This window comes from Streptopelia decaocto (assembly GCF_964273445.1).
Source record: "Streptopelia decaocto genome assembly, chromosome: 6".
Lineage (NCBI taxonomy): Eukaryota > Metazoa > Chordata > Aves > Columbiformes > Columbidae > Streptopelia > Streptopelia decaocto.
In genome coordinates, this window is record NC_138660.1 from 5,247,775 (window position 1) to 5,261,692 (window position 13,918).

The 13,918-nt window shown below is 45.4% G+C and overlaps 1 protein-coding gene across 3 annotated transcripts in view; it reads right to left on the reverse strand.

Annotated features, from left to right (window-relative positions):
- Positions 1 to 13,918, reverse strand: part of DIS3L2 (DIS3 like 3'-5' exoribonuclease 2) — a 190,738-nt gene that overhangs the window by 105,565 nt on the left and 71,255 nt on the right. For all 3 annotated transcript variants that reach the window (XM_082056350.1, XM_082056352.1, XM_082056351.1), the window contains 3 exons: positions 13,544 to 13,650; positions 12,160 to 12,407; positions 5,228 to 5,401 (listed from right to left, as the gene is read on the reverse strand). In XM_082056350.1, the coding sequence (XP_081912476.1) occupies positions 5,228 to 5,401; positions 12,160 to 12,407; positions 13,544 to 13,650 (529 nt within the window). The remainder of the gene's footprint in view (positions 1 to 5,227; positions 5,402 to 12,159; positions 12,408 to 13,543; positions 13,651 to 13,918) is intronic.

Below are 13,918 nucleotides of genomic sequence, written 5' to 3' on the forward strand. Positions count from 1 at the left end.
AGATGCAAATTTTAGCTGAAAGCTTCATTGCGCTCTTAGAGCTGTTTGCCTGCAAGAGCAAAGTTCATTCACTCATTAACTCTGCCCTGCAAGGGAAGCAAGTGAGCATTAATTGTCCCCTGCCAATGCCGTGGATCCTTGCCGTCCCCTGGTCTGATAGCTCTAGGTCTTCCAGCAGCAACACGCAGGCTCCTCATGGCAGGAACAGACAGTTGTGCTGCGGTTCAGAGGAACCTCTGCAGAGAAATGGGCTGATGGGAATCTCATGAAGCTCAAAGGGAAAAGCAAAGTCCTTGCACCTGGGGAGGAATAACCTTGTGCACCAGCACAGACTGGGGACCGACCAGCTGGAAAGCAGCTCAGCAGAAAAAGACCTGAGGTTCTGATGGACAAGTTGAACATGAACCATTGTAGTAAAGATGGCCAAGAGCCTCCTGGGCTGCATGAGGAAGTGTTGCCATCACGTCAAGAGATGCAGTCCTTCAGTCCTTCCCCTCTACTGGGCACTGGTGAGCCCATAGCTGGACTGCTGTGTGCGCTTCTGGACTCCCCAGTACCAAAAAGACATCCGCATACTGGTGCACGTTTGCTGAAGGGCCTCAATGAAGATTAAGGAATTGGAGCACCTGACCTACAAGGCCAGGCTTAGAGAGCTGGGACTGTTCAGCCTTGAGAAGAGAAGGCTCAGGCAGGGAGATCTTATCAATCTTATCAATCAATCTTATCAATTGATCTTATCAATCAATGTACCTGATGGCAGGGAGTAAAGACAGAGTCAGTGTCTTCTCAGTGCTATCCTGTGACAGGACAAGAGGCAATGGGCACAAAATATAGGAGATTTCACTTCAAGGTAAAAAATATCCATGCTTTTACTTTAACAGCAATTGAACCCCAGAACAGGTTGCTCCAAAGGGTTGTAGAATCTCTACCTTTGGAGATAACTAAAACCCAACTGTATGCAGCCCTAAGAAGCCTCCTCTGTTTGACCCTGCTTTGAGCAAGGGGGTTGGAGTAGATGATCTCCAGAGATGCCTCCCAATCTCAACCATTTGGTGATTCTCAGGAGTTCAGAGTCCCTCTTGCAGATAGTTCAGATTTTCTTGCCACAGCACCCTTTCTCTGCTCAGTATTTTTAGCTCATTGTTTTGTATTTTGCCAGCTGAGAAACTGCAGTTTGTAATTTTACCTTCAGCTTCATATTTCTTCTTAAAAGTGAATACAATGTCCTGTTTATAATAATAAAATCACTAGTTGGCAGGATGACATCAAATGGAAAAAGAGAAAGCAACTGGAAAATTTAGAGCAAGCAATTTTGAGTGCCAAGTTTCACATTTGTAATAGTCCAGCGGAGGTCAACAGGCTCACTTATTATTAGGCAAATGGTAAAGAAATAGATATCCTCAAGTTCTTCCATGTTAGACTATATAAACCATCTCCACTTGAACAGGCTCTAGCGCTTTCCAAAAGAGTGATGTTATACATTTTCCACAGTAACACCAACAATGGGAGACAAGCAAAAGGCAGATCTGCTTTGCAAAGAACGGCCTTTTTTCTCTCTCCAATATTTAGGTTTTTGTTTCCCACTATGCTCGGACTTTCCTGGCTTTAGTTTCTTGTCCCAGTTAAGCAGTAAAGGAAACAAAAAGATATGAATGAAATTAGAAACATTTGGAACAACTCTTAGAAATAGCTTTTGGGTTTTTCAGATTCCTGGCTACGCCTCTTCAAACGGCCTCGTCCTCTTCAGCCCCCCTGTCCCGCACCCACCTTGAGATGTGCGGCTGCTCCTCTGCCCTGACCCCCCTGCTGCTCGGTCTGTGTTTTATCCACACCACCGAAGCACTAAGTGCAAAGCAGAGCAAACAAGGAAATGAAAATTACACGTTGAAACACTGGAAAAGGCCGGAAAATGGTTGAAACTTTGCACCCATCAAAATTTGTCTCTGTGACACCAATCCGCCAGTGTTTCTCTAAAAGCAGAAACCAAACACTTCTCATGAAAAAAACACCAATTCCAGTCAACCTGAATAATAAAATGAGAACTCTGGTCCTATCTGTATTATCACATCTAAGGTCCCTGGAAGGCAAGTTTCCCCAGTCACGCTGTTCTGATACTTTATGAAACTCCATGTTCTCCATAAAAATACAACTGCGGTTTCCAATGGCAACACCTACTACTTGCCTAGTGCTTTTCATTACAAGTTTTGGTGCTCTTTAAAAACAAGTTAGCTGGGAGTGCCCATTAAATATTTCCCTAATTTTACAAACACATAAACCCATGCAGGTAAGAGAGCAGATGGCCATGGCAGAAGTGAGCACTAGTGGCAGAGCAGTGAGTTAAATCAGCTAAAAGATTTCAAAGCCATCCATGAGGTTTGGATCTTTTCTGCCCTAAGTAATATTAAAATATTATGTAAACCTTTCTTTGTAAGCCATTACTGGAGAAAAAAGGGGAAAAAAAGATCTCTTGGAAGCAATTCTGCGCAGGCTACGTAGGTGAGATCACAGTTGCTATCCAAACAGACTGTGCATGGCAAGAACAGGCTTCCTGTAAAACTGAAAGACTTGCAGGAAGATCAAGGAACTTATTTACAAGATGGCATGGACAAAATATCCTTCCCTCTTCTTGCCCAGCCTCAGCAGCTTGGTAAAACACAGTCTCGCCTCCATTGAAAACCACGCTCACAAATGCCTTCAATGCAGAACTTCTACCTCTGTGCTCTGACTCACAGTCAGACCCGACCACACTGGGGACACTGGTTAGCAGAACACAGGTCACCTTTTGAAAAGGACCAAGTCATCTCCTGGTGTTAAAGGAAATAAGAAGAAGTTATCTCAGGAAGAGGAAACACCAGAAACTCCAAGATTTTGCTCAGGTCTCAGTTCTAAATCCCAAAGGCTTAATGCACAACCCTAGAAAATTAACAGCACTGGAGAGGATTTACTATAGATGAAAGTATTTTTAAGCCAAACTCTAATTTATGTTTACTCAGGTGAGCAATGTGTAAACTGAATTAGGATGAGCTACTTAGAAGTGTTAACACAGATGCTTCAGGAGGAAAGATGAGCCTGTATTTCACTGTAATTTATCTTACGTTGTACTCCGAGTACTGTACAGTACCTGTGAGCCTGACAGACCCAGGTGCACAACGTACAGCAAGGACGGGCACCCACAGAGGCCGGTGCCACTGAACACGGGGTGAGCTCCCCAGAAAACAAGGCACAGCTCCCAGGTTCAGGTGTCTTCCTCGGGATGCCAACCTGGGCCAGTCTGTCCGGCTGTTTGTATCACAGCACACTTATTCCTGACAATATGAAAGAAATATAATACGTAATACCACATTCAAGCTGTGGGACTTGTCAAGAGCAGTGTCTCAAGGTCTGATTGATGAGAGCAGAGGAGATGCCGGCCAGGTCTCCAACCACAGGCCCCAACTCAGCTACAATTCATGCTACATTTACTAATAAAACTCATGTTTTCCTGGGTAGACAAACCTCTCACTGTGAGGAAACAAAAAAGACAACCCATCTGTATTTTACTTTCCATAATGAGAAGCCTCATGTTATCTCATATGTGTTTAGACTACAGACTAGTTAGTCAGCGGTGTTGCAGTTGACATTAAAAGGATTAGTAAACTAAGCTCAAATAATTGTCTTTAAAACCTTGACTGTTAAATGTTTATATTTGAGAGGATCAAAAGGAAATCTACTTTGTAGTGTGCACTGTGGTCGGGAAGGGGCAGAGAGGGATTTAAATGGCTTAACTGCAAAACTGTTATCACCTTGATAAGTCCCAGTGTAATAATTCAGCAATAGAAGCAAGAAATGCACTTGGAATTTGTTTCCAAAACTAATTGTCTCACTGGAGACAAGTCAAGCTACTTACTTGCTTCAAAGAACTTGGTCAGAACAAACAGAGAATGCTACTAAAATGGAGTCAAGAACATAAAAATATGCACTTTCCAGTGACTTCTGAACTGCAGCTTTCAGTATATATATATATATATATATATATATATACACACATATATATGCAATTTCTTTTTTAAGCTACTCGAAGCCTACAGTTTGGGTCTGGTATCTGACTGTTACCACTAGTCAATCAGGAGCGTGATTCTCCCCTGAATTATTCCATTGTGTGGCAATGGAAATCCAGCAAAGCTGAAGCACTAAGGAGGCTGCAGTGCAGGATTCGGTCCAAAGTAACATCTGGAGTGCAGGTACAGATACAAACGGCTGCCGTTTATCAGTTTATTTGCTCAAGCTGCTAACACCCATGCCAATAACACAGATAAATGAAGAGGGAGAGGAGCTTGCTGCATACATGCAGGTGCTTAGTGCAGCATCAGGAGGAATCAGGCTCATGGGGCTGTTTCACCTCAGCAATATGCAAGAAAGCAATGAATCTGCCAACAGAGCCAGGAAGCTCCAGCATAAGCAAGGATGGGAGTGGAAAACTCCGTATCATCTTAGAAATGCATTTACTGCTTCAATTTCTTGCACCTTTCTTTATTGCAAAGTGAGGTTCTAAACTGATTAATTTTCTTTTGTCTTTAAATCTTTTCTAGTAAAGACATCTCTGAAATGTGACACTTTGGAGCATCACAAATCCACCCGTTTTGTGTGGACCACAATGTCAGTGTCTGCTACCCAACAGACAGTGGAGTTCCTGAAAGGTAGTGAGGGCATCACTAAGTCACAGGGGTGGGCAATGTGACACAGGGACAGCATTTGCCAGCTGCTGACCTGACCAAGGGCCGCCATAAACTCCACAAGACATCGGGTCTTCAAAACTGAGAGAAATGTTGAGACTAGACAGGAAAACGCAGGACTGTCTCTACCTGCGCTTAAGTTTCAGAGTAACAATGGCCAAGATCACTTGATCTGCCAGGCATTCAGAAAATCTCTGCTATAAAACTACCACTAAAATACGTAATACATTCCAGACAAAAACATAAAGCTTTCAGATTATGTGCCAAACACCAAGTTTTCAGTTTTCAGTAGTTCCTTTGAGAAAACGCCTCTTTGCCTCACAAAATACTTCTCCAAATAACTGGTCTTCTGGGTTTGTAAGTATTTTCAAAAGCAGTTTCTTTCCACGCTAGCACAGGTAATATGGTACGCGTAATAGAGTCAGTGCCTTTTCAAAGGTGATGAAAGCAAAACAAAATAACACAACACTGCACCAACCCAAGGGGGAGTGTCGGACCGCGCTTTTTGTCTTTACCTTAAATCTCTTCTTCTGGCCAGCTCTGCGGGTGAGATAACCCAGGGCAGGCTCTGGGGAAGACACTCCAGGGCTTCGGGGGGAAAGTCAGAGAAATCCACACCGTACTCTGTCAGGATCCCCTCTGTCTCCGGCTCAATCTCCCCAGCCTGCCCAAGGCTTTTGGCCAACTGCCTGCAGAAAGAAAGAAAGAAAGAAATGCTTATTTTAGTGTATAATTACCACCGTCATGTTGTTACCGTCCCCACAGAGAGGATGCTGAGCCCTCAATCACACTCTTTCACTCATTCACTTCTCGCTGAGTTTTGACAGAGGGCTTAGCAGGAATTCAGACCATACCATGACTTTTGTCTGCTGGAGATGCAAAACACGAGTCAGACAATGCACCTGATTTTAAGGAGATGTGTTGTATTGTTAGGTTTTTGGAGTGGTAAAAAAGATACATCTAACATGGATAAGAAAAGCACAGCCCTTCATGCAGGCTGCTCTAGCTTTACATGTGGCTGGTTCCCTTCAGACCCTCCTTCTCCTCACTACCGAAAAACATGACTCGCTCCCCACTGTCTGAAATGGAGAACGGGTTCCCACCAGACCCCAAATGGCTCTGAAGGAGACTGTTCCATCCCTTTTGGGATCTTTTGATGCACCTCTGCTTGAGCAAATTGATGCCCTAATGAAGACATCATAGGGTGCGAGGAACCTATAGGAGTCGCACACACGGACATGCCTACGGATCATCTTTCCAACCATTTTCCAGGCTCTTTCGAGGACCTGCACATTCCCAGTAGTTGGTCCCTCCTCTCCTAGCTAAGCAGAAGCCTCTGAACCAGAAGCCAACTGGAGAGGAGCCAACGATCCAGAAGCAAGTCACAGACAGAGGGAACTGTCCCCCACATGCTAATAGTCTTTGACGAAATATTCTGCACATGTGTGGATGAGGCTGCTGCTCTGTTATGCTGAGAGAAAGTTTCCATCTGCTTCAGGGCAAACTCCAGCACGCGTTCGTCTGAGCGCTTCGGTGTCAAACAAGCGTTCGGTTCTGGACCCAGCACATGAACATTTGTCCCCTCCCTACCTGGTTACAAATACTACATGACAACCCATGTCCCACGGTGCATCCCCTTGTCCCCTTTCTCACCCTTAGATTGCTCTACAGCACACAGAGGTAGATTATACTTTTATGTTTTTAATATAGTGCCATTAGGCCAAATGGGACATTACAGCCAATAGAGACAACACTCCTGACCCAAGAAAATTACAGCTGAAATGAAGGCAAATCCATCAAAATATGATACAAAAGAGAGGGGTAATAACACAGTGCAAAACCAGCCACTCTAATAAGTGTTTTTCCACTGCATAAAATACACAATCATTATATTGATCCTTCTGCTTTAATTCCAATGAGTGAGAAGAGGCACTAATTACTTTCCTAAATTGGGGCCAAAACAGTGCACTTGTCATTTGGATGAGCAAGATGCTCTCAGGGCTCAAATGTGCCATAAACCCGCAGAACAAACCCCATCCACACAGCACAAACAACCCCATCTTCTTTATGGGAGCAAAGCTCGCCCTCCTGACAACGGGAAGGGCTGCGCAATAAACCTGTCACGCTGTGTAATATGCTGGAAAGGCCTGCGCGCTTCACCGTGTGCTAAATTGTAGAGTTCACGTTGCCTAGCTTTAAAATAAAAATGAAAACAAGGATAAAAGATATTTCCCTCCATTGTTTCAATTTTATGTACAAACTGTATGGCAGAAATATGTGCATGTTTGGCATCAAGGCTGTGTTCTCTGTTCCTGCAGCTTGGTCCCAGTCTGATCTTTATTTTAATGTAAATAAATGAGGCATCAGTTTTATCTCCCCCTCTCTCAGCGGTAACAATAAACCAGAGTAGTCACCACTTCATCTCCCGCGCCTGGTGTGGAGCTGGGAGACTGAGCAAGGACGAGCCCATGAGCATCACTGAGGATGGACTGATTAACAAAAAAGGAGAAGAGAGGCCATGTTGCCCTACCAAAAGAATTGGCAGGAGCTTGAGTCTCCGGTGCCCCTTCTCTTGAAGGGCAGAGCTGAGAAGTGCACCAGGAGGGTGGCCGGACGTCTGCGAGACAAGTCATGGAAAGGCCTCTGAATGCCAGAGTGCTTCCAGCTCCGTCTTGAAACCCATGTTCTCTTGATCCGTTTACTGAAATTAGATTACGAACCTCAAGGGGTTTACCCAGAGGTTTGATATAGGACTAATATTTTTTTAATAGTAATTAACATTTGATTTACAGCATTCCAGGGAACATTTCCCAAGTACCTTGAAATAAAAAGTGTACAACTGACTTTAATTGGGGCCATGTTACAGTCACGCAGACGTGATGACTTGCATCAGAGCAAAATCTGACAGCACAGCATGTGATCAAAGGTAACGCATATAGGATCACCGATGGCCCCGCGGTAACAGCCAGGCTGCAAAATCACTCATGGGGCACCGAGGGCAGCAAGAATAGTTCAAGAAGCTTATAAACAACAACAGGCACGGGGCCCAGCGGCAGCGAGACGTTCTGACTGTGACACCCAGGCTTACGTGTGTCTCTTTTCCTTTTATTTAACGTTAAAAGGTAAAAAAAAAATATAATGGTCACAGACGTAAACATTTCTTTTCAGTGACGTTGATGGGGAGCATTAGAGCATGCTGGAGGGTTCCTAGAATACCCCTGGGCTGATGTCAGAGACAGTGGCAGCGTCCACTGACGGGAACGTGCCGTGGGTATTGCTATGGGTATTTCTCCCAAACAGCCATGGCTGCGAGATCATTGAACTGCTCTGAGCTGCACACTCACCGGACCTTGACCTCCCATCCCTGTGCTCGGGGGCAGAGCCACCCTCGTGCTGCCACCTTCGCCTTCATGGGGACACTGACCGCATCTATTTGGCCGCCCATTTCTACAAACATTCCAGCCCTTTCTGCTTCCCAGACTCAGCTGGAACCAGACAACATGTTCAAAGGTTATATGATAAGAACTCTCCAAAAAGACAAAGCATCATTACATAAGGCTTGTTTCCTTTGGAAAGCCAGGCAGGCTCCCAAATGGGAATTAATAACTTCCACGGGAACTTAAGAACTTTACTCAGTATCTCCTGGAACAGACTTGTCCACAGTCATCCTATATGGAGGGATTCTTTCAGCAGCAGAACATCCTATACATCAATAAGCCACTGCTACTAGAGGGAGCTTGTACAGAGGGGACAGCAAGGAAGGTTGCACAGGCTTGATAAAGCAGGCAGAGCTGCACAGGCTTGATAAAGCCAGAAAGTCCCAGCAGAGATGGTGAGATGTCTGCAGGGCCGAGCATCTCAGAGCCAGAGAGCACCCGAGAGCACAGCGCAGCCCCACTGCAACCACGGCCCTGCGGGGGCTCCTTCCATCGGGGCGCAGGAGCACCACGGTGGGACCACCCCACACTTCAGAGCGGCGCAGTGATCAGCTGTGCCGTGGAAATGCACATTTCCTGAGAGACAGTCCCAACTGCAAGAAGGTGTTTTTCCAACAGAGATACACTGCTTGGGGATCAGACCTTCCCTCAAGCCCTACAAGGAGCTACCCAAGGTAACCAGTCATTTGCCCACACACCAAATACTTTTGTGAATTAAAAATAACAGAATAAAATGCCAGAGATGAAAGGAATTCAAGCCACTTGGATGGATTTGGGAAGAGCGTCCAGCAAAAGAATGTCTCACAAAGTCTCGTTTTATTGCAAATGCGGTGACAAATCTTGTCACCTTGACAGACCAATATCTAAGGCTCTGAGGTAGAAAAGTCACAAGCCCTGCATGACACAGTGGAAATCAGTGATCTGACATTCTACGACTACATTTGTTTTTAACAGTCTCATCCATCATCATATGCAGGGGAAAAAAGACTCCACCTTAACGATCTCCAAAAGCGTGGAGACGTCTGGACTAATTTTCCAAACCACCTCAGATCCCAACATTGAGGAAAGGTCCCCAGAAAATAACCATACATGGCAGTACTTGTAATTTTCATCTGGAAAAGGAGAACATTGTGGAGATATCTTGCTTTACCTGCTACCTGAAGCAGGTACAACTCAACGGCATTACACAGCCACGGTAAAGTCACTTCTCATGCAGGAGGCTGCTCAACAGCACACTCAGGACATCTCCAGTGGGACATGGAGCCATTCGTTCCTCCCTGCTCCTTCCCAGCACAGTTGGGGTGACAGGGTGGCCTTCAGAGGGGACAGCGTCTCACTGGTGACCACCAGGTGGCAATCACGACACAGAAACACACCCCCCTCCCCAAGGGGACCTCCAGGTTGCCCAGTGCAGGTGACCACCCTGGGTGGCCGCTGCCACCACCAAACTCTTGGCCAGGGCACCCCACTGCTCCAGCCACGTGTGGTCACTGTGAAGACCAGAATATGCTGTGAACTGTGCTTGGAAACCCGGCGCTAAACCTCCCAAGGGAAAAAGAAAGCTGAGGAAGATGCATGACCATCCTGGGGGAATTCAGCTGCAGGATGGAGAGTACCTGGAAACACCCAAGGCATCCAGGGGAAATGACTGTCAGCTATGGAGGGGGTTTCCCCTGTTGTACTTCCAGAAGATTTAGATGGTGCAGAGTGATAAACTACGGGTTTCTTAGTCCAGACACCTTCAAAACTACGGTGGTGCTGCTGCCAAAGGCTGAACATGAAGTCTCTGGGCAGAACTAAGCAGTGCACAAGAAAGTTCAAAAACCTAAGCGTGCAATGAGCTGCAGCTCCCCTGCTCTGCTCTCCTTCAGGTGGGCCATGACTAGCAACATGCTTATAAACAAGCTTTTGAATCAGCCCAAAAGGAAACAGGAATTTTTGGGACCTTCAAGAGGTTTCCTTGTCTTTTAGTGTTTAAACAAGCATGTATTTATAGTTAAAAACAAAAATGGGTCATCAAGGTTTCATGCTCCCATCCCCACAAGGCACTTACTGAAGTGCAACAAGTCCCAGAGGAAACAGCTACGTATGAAGACAATCATGGACATTTTCTTTCCTGACAACACCCTTTACATCATGGAAACTATAAAAACAGCCAGGTGAGAATATACAATGTTGTCAGAAGCACAGATTAAAGACACACACATTAGCCAATTAAAAAAAGACATTAGTCCATCCTCCTAATTTCCCCTGTTTCTGCTGAAAAGGGGGGTTGTTCATGACAAGAAGCCAAGCAGTACAATCACCCTCCAGTCTTTTCTCTGCTGGAGTCAAAGGCGGCAAAGAAAATCTCTGCCAATAAGAAACTTAATCATAGTGAAGCTCACAGCACAGCCAGCCCCCCGTTAAGTGGGGCCACTCCAGTTCATGCACCGCAGTTTAGCTGGGAGATAGTGAGTGGCTTAACGGCTCATGTGGCTCTCAAGGAGTACATGTGAAATTTGCTGTTACTGGGCACACAAAACAGCCACAACTGATAACGAACGCAAACTCAGAGAACCAGGGACTTCAGATGAGTTTACTTTTAGGGTTGGTAAATCTGTGCCAACATACTCTTAAAAAAAAAAAAGAAACAAACCAAAAAGTTTCATCTAAGTTTTAAGCTCTACAAGGAGTTTGAGTTGAGGATTCCAAAAGCCATGGTGCTGACACTGTATGTCACCTGTGCTACCTCATCAAACAGCTTTACAAGGTGAAGAGTTGGGCTTTATGCCCACTACTGCTCATGCTCCACACTACATCCAGATCTCCAACACCTGTGAAATCTGACCACACCATTGCCATAGGTCAGAGTTACCTACTCTGGAGCACCAGCTAAACGAGGACTACTCAGTTTTTGCCAAGATGACTGATGTATCAATGTCCACCATTTCTTATCGAGTCCCACTCAATAGGAAACAGCATGGCCACTCCAGGGAGGTGCTTGGCACACTGCAGCAATGCCCAAGGAGGAGTGAAAATGCTGAAAACTACAGGATCTTCCTCAAGGAGAGGCAAAATGAACTCGCAATCTGGATCCAGCCTGGCATAGGCCATTTGAGTGGCGCTGCCCTAAAACCTCCTTCACAGTGGTGCCTGCCACTTGAGCTCCACAGCAGACTATGGTGCCTCCTGAACAGCAGAGTGCAACACCCTTCTCATCTGCATCAGGAGTGAATGAAGCTCCTCGTGATTTCTAGTATGCTTCCTTGAAGCAATGCAAATTTAAAACCACAAAAATCTGTGAATTTTTTCTACTTCTTGTCAGTAAAGGCTTAACAACCCAAGATGAACCTCACAGCTACAGATCTCTCCCTAGAAGAAGTGAATTGCCTGCACACTTTGTACTCTTTTACACAAAGGCAGGAGAGACTGAACGGCTGCCAGAACCTCATGGTGTTTGTGCTGGTCAGGCTAAGTACCTGTGTGTGTTCCCTCTCGACTGCAAGCTCTTTTGAGCAAAGGCTGTATGCTCATTAATGCTGTGATGTCCAGGCACACTGAAGCAAGCACCAAAAGAAACCAACATTACGTAGCCATAAGATTAACTAATCTCATTACAATTTATCCACCAAATACCAGAGGGCTACCAGACATGTATCTTGTTAAAAGATTCCCGTCTCTATTTAGCAAGTGATAGGACAAGAGGAAATGGCCTCAAGTTGCGCCAGGGAAGGTTCAGATTGGATATTAGGAAAAAATTCTTCATGGAAAGGGTTGTTGGGCATTGGAACAGGCTGCCCAGGGCAGTGGTGGAGTCACCATCCCTGGAGGGGTTTAAAAGGTGTTTAGACAAGGTTCTTAGGGACATGGTTTAGTGCTAGAGTTAGGTCATAGTTGGACTCGATGATCCTGAGGGTCTCTTCTAACCGAAACGATTCTATGATTCTATTGTATGTATCAAACTAAGTGAAACCAAGAACTCCGACTAGAAATCTCAGTCATCTCTACTTCCCATGGCAGCCACATACCCTGTTGCAAAGTTGCTGTCATCTTTCCAGTCCACTATGCGACAGATGAAGAGCATACTCGAATAGTCCTCAGGCCTGGTCACAAAGTCTGGAGGGCAATCAGCCAAGGACACGTAGGCCCTGGGCACTCTGTGGTCCACAGGTGAGAACATGGCACACCGCCTGAACAGCTCACTGTTCTTGTCTGCCAGGAGCTTGATGAAGCCTGTAGCTGCTCGGGAATGTTTCTTTTCCAAAATATAGACCACCTGGAAGAGGCAAAGGTTCCTACAGTTAATACCTTCAGAGAAACTTATTTTCTTTAACAGAACAGGAATACACAGAGGCTTAATGGAATATCCGGAAAAATCATAAGGCCTATATCATGTTTTCCCTGTGTATGTATACGTGTGTGTGCATTTTTTAACCAAATGCCTATTTATAATGTATTTTCCTTGCCATCTTGCTCATGGCTATAGAAGAGCTAAGTGCCCTCCAAGTGCTAGCTCTCTACAGCAATTTTCTTGATTACAGAACAAAACCAGACAAGAAGTAGACGCTTCCAAATGCAGGGAATTAGCCACAACATACAAGCAACTCCTGTAAAATCTTTCATTTGGATCCTCGGCCTGCGATTTCGACATTCAGCACAGAACAGGCCAGTCCAGAAACGGTGCCGCTGGCAGATCCAACGCTAACCACAGGAAAGGATGTGCTGTGGGGAATTTGGCAGCTCTCTCCTCCTCTCTGTGCTTTCTGAAGTTGGGGGTTATTTTACGTTTATACAAGATGGCTTTGAAAAGAATAATAAATTACAATATCACTAAATAATTGTTCCAGAGAGGTGTTCATTCAGGCTATATTTTTGTGGACCATAATAAATCACTGGATAACAGAATTATTATGGCTGGTTTCCTAAGCTTATAGAGAAGAGCCCTTCCAGAAGGTTTCAGGGGCTGCACCTCTGTGTGATTCTCAGTGCTGGGAGCTGCCACACTGGATGAGACCAGAGGGCAGCCCAGCCCACAACAGGGACCAGAATTGGAGCCTGCAAGAGAAAGCAAAGACGAGGAAGAGACCTGACCCTGTAGTCCTCTTCTGGTCTCTTAGCATGCAGAGATTGAGCCAAATCTTGAACCAACAGCCTTTCCAAAGTATGTACGAATTAATTCTGACAATTTTGGATATCCTGACACTTGTATTAGTATCCAAACAGAGGGAATTTAAACTGGATAATTGGTAAAAATAACAAGACACTTGATTTTTATCAGATCGGACAACTACTCTCTTTGAAACAGGGAAGGAGGTGCAAAGATCAACAGATGGAGACTGCGGGGAGGCCAGGGCTGGTCTCCTTCAGCCTTTGGGGGCGCACCCGTGTCTCTTGTCCCTCTCCATGAGTTACCTTGGCCGTCCTTTGGAGAGCCTTGTCTGGGAGGAGCCGGGGATCGTTCGCCTTGGGTCCATCATCTTGCTCTGCTCTGTGCGCAGCGCCGATGCCAACAGCCTTCGCTGCATCAAACACACACAACAGTCACTGTAGCACAACCCCATCACAAATTCCTGTTGGGCCTTTGCTGTAAACTACAATACAAGGTGAATCTAGCCGACTTATCTGAAAGGAGAAAGACCTCTCAAGTGTTAGAACAGCCAAGCATGAAGCAGTTGTTATTCTCCAGAATACCACAGAGAGCAGATATATGTTCGCCTACCATGCAGATCTGCTGAAAAACGACGAAAATCAAACTAAATCCAAACTTTACAAGTACAACTATATCAG